General features: G+C 39.5%; 1 protein-coding gene across 2 annotated transcripts in view; it reads right to left on the minus strand.

The window, feature by feature from the left end:
• The window catches only part of prkar2aa (protein kinase, cAMP-dependent, regulatory, type II, alpha A), a 125911-nt gene that overhangs the window by 23126 nt on the left and 93829 nt on the right, over positions 1-8956 (minus strand). For both annotated transcript variants that reach the window (XM_020933948.2, XM_020933947.2), the window contains exon 5: positions 5966-6072. In XM_020933948.2, coding sequence (XP_020789607.1) covers positions 5966-6072 — 107 coding nt within the window. The remainder of the gene's footprint in view (positions 1-5965; positions 6073-8956) is intronic.

Genomic DNA, 8956 nt, shown 5'->3' on the forward strand with positions numbered 1-8956 from the left:
CTGGTTTAGACCTGGTTTAGTCCTGGTTTAGTCCTGGTTTCCTGGTTTAGTCCTGGTTTAGACCTGGTTTAGACCTGGTTTAGATCTAGGTTAGACCTGGTTTAGTCCTGGTTTAGTCCTGTTTAGTTTAGACCTGGTTTAGTCCTGGTTTAGACCTGTTTAGTCCTGGTTTAGACCTGGTTTTTAGTTAGACCTGGTTTAGTCCTGGTTTAGTCCTGTTTTAGTCCTGTTTAGACCTGGGTTCAGTCCTGGTTCAATCCTGATTTAGTCCTGGTTTAGTCCTGGTTTAGTCTTGGTTTTAGTCTTGGTTTTAGTCTTGGTTTTAGTCCTGTTTAGTGTCCGGCAATGAGTGGAATTACTTTAAAAAAAAAAAAAAAAAGGGATTTAGCCTAAAATGTGAAAACAGGAACTTTACCGCTATGTAATCCATTTATTTCAACAAAGTAACTGTAATCCAATTACCACTCACTGAAACAGTAACTGTAACTGAATACAGTTACTCATAATTTGTACTCTGATTACATAACTCTGGTACATGTAATCTGTTACTCCACAACACTGCCCTCCTCTGCATCATCCAGACCAGGGATGGGCAAACTACTATGCAGCCCTTTAATCCGGCCGCCAAACTTGAATAATAAGAATAATTTTCAGTGTTTTAAACGTCATTCCAATAAATGGAATAAACTGTGGGACTTGAAAGACAGAGATTTTGCTGTGATGCTTTGGAATGATTTTCAATTATGGGATATTTCAGTAACACAGGATATATTTTTTACATATCCCGTGTTATTTTGTTGTTTTATGAGATGGATTACCAAAAAACTTCATCCATCTGCTCCTGGCCCGGCCCTTCCGTCAAATTTTAGAACCATTTGTGGCCCACGAGTCAAAGTTTGCTCATCCCTGATCTGGACCCATCTCACTCTATGATACTTTACACTCAGCAACATTCCCTCGTGGTGTGATGCAAACTGCGTGAAGCATCGTGAAGTAGTTGTTGATACGATACAGACCTCGATACAGTGCACTTTTGGTTCGATACGATATATATTTCAAACCGATTCGATATGGTTCAATAAATAATACAGGCTAAATCATGGCTTTGATTCTAAAAGTCTGTGTGCAAAGTTCATATGACACACAAACACTTTAATCATCAAAACAGTGAATATGTTAAATGTGTTGCTTAAACAAGTTTCCTTTCTCTAAACAAGTAACAAAACTGTAGAGTAACAAAATTATTTGGTAAAATATACCAAAAAACACTCATGGCGATGTATCGATACAGCAGCCCACGATATCGATACTGTATCATAACATTAAACAATACGATATACAGTGTCCCTCGTTTATCGCGGGGGTTATGTTCTAAAAATAACCCGCGATAGGTGAAATCTGTGAAGTATCAACTTTATATTTTACAATGATTATATCTGTTTTAAGGCTGTAAAACTCACCACACACTTTATACACTTTTCTCATATTTTCTCTCTACAAACCTTTTTACATCCTTCTTCAAACTTATTGCTGCTGTCGTCCTTTTGTTATTTTCCTCCTTCTTTATGTAACGAACCGAAGATTCATTCATTTCGTTCCGAGGCCCTAAAGCGCAGAGTCCTGCACGGGTCCATTTTTGGAGACCTGCACCTGCGCAGTACAGGACCACACCTGCCCGCACCTGCCCGCACCTGCCCGCACCCGCCCGTTAACCCCAGATTATATCAAACTTTTGAGATGCATACGGCACGGACTGAACCAAGACTAAACCAGGACTAACCCAGGACTAACCTAGGACTGATTCCAGGACTGAAGAGAAGGACTAAACCAAGACTAAACCAGGACTAAAACAGTATTAAACAGGACTAAACCAGGACTAAACCAGGACTAAAACAGTATTAAACAGGACTAAACCAGGACTAAAACAGTATTAAACAGGACTAAACCAGGACTAAAACAGTATTAAACAGGACTAAACCAGGACTAAACCTGGATTAAAACAGTATTAAACAGGACTAAACCAGGACTAAACCTGGATTAAAACAGTATTAAACAGGACTAAACCAGGACTAAAACAGTATTAAACAGGACTAAACCAGGACTAAAACAGTATTAAACAGGACTAAACCAGGACTAAACCTGGATTAAAACAGTATTAAACAGGACTAAAAACAGGACTAAAGACATAAACCAGGACTAAACCAGGATTAAACAGGCATTAAACAGGACTAAACCAGGACTAAACCAGGACTAAAACAGCATTAAACAGGACTAAACCAGTACTAAACCAGGACTAAGTGTCGGGACGGGCTGGGAGGTGACCGCAGGAGAAAGGACCGACGCAGAGCTCCGCACCTCACGGTATAAACGCGGCAATTGCCCGATCGCGCTGCACTTCAGAATCACGCTGCTACTGATCAAACATTTATGTAAATTTGTCAAGCTGAACACATTCTGTTCTGTACAGGAGACACGGCACAGAACAGCGAGACCGGGAAAGGTGAACTGCAATATAGCGAGGGACGACTGTATCAATATTTCAGTATTTTTGCCCACCCCTAGCGAGCACTACTCTGTTTTACTTTGTTAAACTTTAATCTGAGCTTAATTCCAGCACAACAGACCAGAAAGAACTCACTTAGTTGGAACTGCAACAGGAGAGCTGATTTTTTTTACAGTTAAACAAGTCAAATAAGACCACAGTGACAAGCCAGGTAACATTATCCAGCTGTTTTTCAGTCAGTCACTCTGACCTTTTTGCTGAAAATCAAACTCCTAAACAGGACCATGAACGCTCGTATTGATCACAGGCTCCTGAAAATGTGTTTTGTGTTGTTTAAATCAATTTTTTCTTGTATTTTTTGACAGTGTTTGCTGATGTGTACGTTGTGTCATCATGGAAACTGATGAAATTTCCGCAATACACTTACAAGTACAACACCCCCAGCGTGATGTCAGTGCAAAGTATAAATTCTCAGTACAGTCTGCTACAGCTCTGCACCTGTCTGCGCCTGCCTGCTCCTCCACGTCGCTACCTTTAACACCGCGTGTGTACAAGCCGTAAACGTCCGTCTGAAATATACAGCTGGGACATGTCCAGCTGACGGCCTCTGTGCCTCCGTGTACTCGACCACACGCTGTATATTCTTCATTTATGAGCTGCACATTCAGTCTAGCTCAAACAAACCGTAAAGATAAGACTAGAGACAATATAGGGAATTAGATCTGCTCACAAACCGTAAAACAACGGGATAAAATAAAAATAAAAGAGTACAAGTTAAAAGGTGCACTAAAACTTTTCTAGAGTGAGGTCTGTCGTGGCCATTGCAACTACGAACTTCCAAATATGTTTAAAGATCAGAAAACTCAAGAAAAACTCAAGAAAAAAATACAAAATGGATTTAAAAACAGCACATTTTCAGGAGCCTGTGATCAATACGAGCGTTCATGGTCCTTTTTAAAAGTGTTATTTCCACCAAAAGGGTAAAAGTGACGAACTGAAAGATTTGCTCTCCTGTTCTAGTTCCAACAAAGTCAGTTCTTCTTTATGGTCAAATTGTGTTAAATTAAAGCTCAGATTAAAGTCTAACACCGGAGCCAGAACATGAACAACTCACTTGTTTTAAGGAGGAGATTGAGAAGGAGAAGGACGAGGTTTTTGGCCGTGGTGGAACGTGTGGATGTGGAGACGGAGCCAAGAGTGGTGAGTGGTGATGTGCTTCTCTTCAGTAACACGGAGTTCATTAACAATTTTCGCCTACTTCAGTGCAGAATAGTGACGTTTGTGGCTTGTTGATAACGTGTAGGTCGGATAAATGCACTTTGGCCGTTCAGACTGAAGTCGCATGTCACAAGTCATTAAAAGATCAGATACAGGTCACGTAGAAGCCAAAAAATCGGATTTGGGTCACTTCAGGCTGCAGTCTGAACGCAGCCTAAGTGAGTGTGATGTGACCCACAGCGTTTGTCTCCACTCAAATGAAGCTCATGATGCTCACAGTTAAGGGGCAATTTTGGAACCAGGCTTCACATAAGGAATAGGATTTTTTTTTTAACAGACAAAATAGAAAAAAATAAAAAACACCGGATCATGTAGAGCGGGTTAATACGAACATTTTAAGATGCACTTACAGAGAGAGGGGGTGACAATTTTTCAATGTAAGTCAATGGGAGCCACACGGAGCAAGAAATCTGTATTTTTCAGACTATAAGTTGCACTTTTTTTTCATGGTTTGGGTGGTCCTGCGACTTGCGACTTCCTGCAATACTCCGGTGTAGGGATGGGCATGATTAGTCGATTAATCGATAATTGATCGTTAAGAATTTCATCGATTACGTTCATTTTAATCGACAAACCGAATGTAGGTTGCTGTGTGTATCGTGACCAAACAGGTGTGTACATGTGTCTCTGCATCAGAAGGAGCGAGACACAAACAGTGGGTCAGTCTGTAACGTGCAGAAGCACAAATGTGTATTTAACAATGATTTGTACAAGAAATTCCACGCTTTCCGTTGCGTTCGGGACAAGTGTGAGTCCATGTGCACAGTTTACAAAGCAGCACATATGTTTCTGTGTCCAGTGGGAAAAAGTTTTGTCAGGTGAGAGTCGCTCAATGTCAATGACGAGTCCCCACCTCCCTCCCCCCGTACGGTGTCCTGGTTTTGACAAATGCAAATCTGGTCACACTAACCTGTATTCACCTGAGTCATGTCTTTTAATCCGACAGAAATTGAACCACATCAGCGACACAAGAGCTGTAGTTTTATCTTCACTTAGTTTATGCAAATTAGCGATGTGGTTTTAAGTTTAGTTTCTGTGCGAGTTGAACAAAACTGAATTAAACACATTATAATGTCAAACAGGCTGATGTGGCTCTAGAGTCGTTACGGTTTATATGTCGTAAAGTTGAATTTATTTATGCAGATTAGTAGTGCAGATAGTAATAATAATGATGATCATTTTAATATAAAAACGTTAATGATTAATCAATCGTTAATTCTTCCGACGATCGATTAAGAAAATTTCATCGAATGCCCATCCCTACTCCGGTGTAACTTATATATTAAAATTTTCACACTGAAGCGGCGAGAGGCTCTAGTCTTGTTTGTCAGTATCTGCTGCTCCTATTACTCCTGTACCACTGTCACTTCGCTCTACTGCGCATGTCTCCTGCATGTGTCTTGCTGCAAGTAGCGAAATACTCTGACGAAAACGGTAATCGAACAGCAGAAAGAAAGTTTGGAGTGAGCGAGAAACTTGTGAGGGACTGGCGAAAAGCGGGGGAAGGGCAACACAGCTTCATGGTAACTGGGATGGTGCGCCATTCAACTTTCCTGGAAGTCATTGGACGAATCGACAAAGCCTGAACTTCTGTGACAACCAAAACCATCCTGTCGGGATTCAGAAAGGCCCAAATAATTCTAACTGGAACTGATGCCGAGTCTGACGACAGCGACACAGAAGAGGAAGTGGTGCTCTGTTTACCTCCGAAGGTTGCGGAGTTGCACAGAAGCGATAGCGATTAGCGATTTGGAGTGAGATGGAGAGTTTGGTAAACTGGTCTCTGATTTTATAAAATCAATTTCCCGACTTATAGTCCAGTGCAACTTAAATATGTTTTTTTTTCTTCTTCATTACACACTGGCTGGTGCGAAAATACAGTATATTCATTTAAACTGTATACGATGCAAAAAAAGTTTGGCCAAAATTTAAGATATAAACACTTAAATCTATCAGACAATGAGTAGTGAAATTATCAGTCCATGCAGCAAGATAATTTTATTTGACAAGTTATCGTAAAATAAACTTCCTCTAGACTAGAATTAAGCCGACTCAGAAGTAGTAAGTAGACAAGAAATCTGAAAACAAAATGAATGAATAACCTAATATAAGTTTTAAAATCTTGGCCAGGTCAGAGAAATCTGAACAGTCCATGGTGAATACGTTAAACCTTCATCGTCTCACCTCTCGATGACGTAGAAATTGTCTCCGTCGGCTCCCTGATCGATCACGTGATCCCGAGGCTGAACGAGGGACTCAAACATGGCGTCCAGCACTTGAGAAAACTGCTCCTAAAAACACAAATAAAAACGCTCTAAATTATCTCTGGTTTCAAAGAGTCTTTTTTTTTTGTTTTGTTTTGTTGTTTTTTTGGACGAGTGAACACGTAGTAACAGCAGCGAGTAAATAAACACCATGAGGACGCAGATTGAGCTTCAGGGAATACACGAAACCATTTAGTCTGGGGGCATTTCCCGGCACAGCCCTCTGGGAGACATAAATGTGTAACAGAGACGATGATAATAAAGAGATTTAAGGAGCCGCTTCAACCTTTTTAAGAATTCTCTTGTGGGAGGAATCGCACACACACAAAATTATGATTAGTCAATGTCAACGTTTCGTGGCCTTGACTAAAATAGAGAGGTCGGGATTTTCAGTTCGCCTAAACCAGGAGATTTTAAGACGTTAATTAAAAGTGTATTACGTAACTTTTCGGTTATGTCATTGCTCTGCCTGAAATGTTCCACAGTGTGACATTAAACAGCTCTGCCTTAACATTTATTCAATTACAGGTGGTTTTACAGCTCAGAAATTCCTAGAAAAACGGGCGTTCTGACTGTGAGCGGGGTCGCCTCTCCACAGATCTGACCTGTAAGCTTGGTCCGGTTTGGTCTCCATGAGGATAGAAAGGTTTAATGCCACACTGTGAAACATTCCAGAGAAAGCGATAATATCTCCATGGAGAAAATCGTCAGGCAGACAGACCCTCTACTAGAAAAGTTACACAATGCAACGTTTATTTCACAAAATCTGCGTCTTTTGCGTCACAAAAAAATTTAAATTGAATGTGAATTAATTCCTAATATTATTTTGGACAGTATTTGTTATATTCAATCATTTAAAACACATTTAAATAACAATAAAACTATTAAAAATGCATTGTATAACTTTTCTGGGGGAGGGTCAAAAGCTTGTCTCCATGGAGATGTTGTTGCTTTGTCTGGAATGTTTCACAGTACGGCATTAAACCTTTCTATCTTCATGGAGACCAAACCAGACCAAGTTACAGGTCAGATCTGTGGAGAGGCGACCCCGCTCAGTCAGGATGTTTTTTGTTTTTTTTCTAGAGCAATAAAACCACCTGTAATTGAATAAACGCAAAGTAGAGCTGTTTAAAGTCATACTGTGGAACATTTCAGGCAGAGCAATGACATCTCCATAGAAACCAGCAGGTGACGGAGCCCTCAAACAAAAAGTTACACAGTGCACTTTACAATTTATAATCACAAGTGTGTTTGTGAACCTTAAACAGGATTTAATCAGTATTTCAAGTTATTTACCTTGAGTATGTACAGCATGTGGCTCTGTACTACTACTACTACTACTCTATTACCAAACTACTACTACTACTACTACTACTCTATTACCAAACTACTACTACACTATTACCAAACTACTACTACTACTACACTATTACCAAACTACTACTACTACTACACTATTACCAAACTACTACTACTACTACTACTACTACTACTACTACACTATTACCAAACTACTACTACTACTACACTATTACCAAACTACTACTACTACTACTACTACTACTACTACTACTTACTACTACTACTACTACTACTACTACTACTACTACACTATTACCAAACTACTACTACTACTACACTATTACTACTACTACTACTACTACTACTACTACTACACTATTACCAAACTACTACTACTACTACTACTACACTATTACCAAACTACTACTACTACTACTACTACACTATTACCAAACTACTACTACTACTACACTATTACCAAACTACTACTACTACACTACTACACTATGACCAAACTACTACTACTACTACTACACTATTACCAAACTACTACTACACTATTACCAAACTACTACTCCCACTACCACTGCCACTACTACCACTACTACTACACTACCAAACTACTACCAACCTACTACTACCACTACACTATTACCAAATTACTACTACCACTGCCACTGCTACTACTACCACTACTACTACAACTACCAAACTACTACCACTACTACTACCACTACACTATTACCAAATTACTACTACCACTGCCACTGCTACTACTACCACTACTACTACAACTACCAAACTACTACCAACCTACTACTACCACCAAACTACTACTACCACTACTACCACTACCACCACCACTACTACCAAACTACTACTACTACCACTACTACCAAACCACTACCACTACTACTAGAACTACTAATACCAAACTACTACCACCACTACCAAACTACTACTACTACCACCACTTACCACTACAAACTTACTACTACCACTACTACTACACTACTACCACTACTACTACTACTACACTACTACTAACTACTACTACTACTACTACTACTACCAAACTACTACCAACCTACTACTACCACCACCACCACTACCAAACTACTACTACTACCACTACCACTACTACTAGAACTACTAATACCAAACTACTACCATCACTACCAAACTTCCAAACTACCACTACTACCAAACTACTACCAAACCACTACCACTACTACTACAACTACCACCAGTACTACTATTACAACTACCAAACCAGTAAAAGTACTACTACTACAACTACCAAACTACTACCAAACTACTACTACTACCAAACTATTAAACTACTACACTACTAAACTACAAAACTACTCCAACACTACTACTACACTAGTACTACACTACCACTACTACTACTACTACCACTACTACCAAACTACTATTACTACCAAACCACTACCAAACCACTAAACAACTACTACCAACTACCACTAACTACTACTACTACTACTACTACTACTACTACTACTACTACTACTACTACTACTACTACTACTACTACTACTACTACTACTACTACATAATAATAATAATAATACATCAGACTTATATA

The sequence above is a fragment of the Boleophthalmus pectinirostris genome, unplaced genomic scaffold (assembly GCF_026225935.1).
Source record: "Boleophthalmus pectinirostris isolate CB_2022bp ecotype Guang Dong unplaced genomic scaffold, ASM2622593v1 HiC_scaffold_8, whole genome shotgun sequence".
NCBI classification, from domain to species: domain Eukaryota; kingdom Metazoa; phylum Chordata; class Actinopteri; order Gobiiformes; family Gobiidae; genus Boleophthalmus; species Boleophthalmus pectinirostris.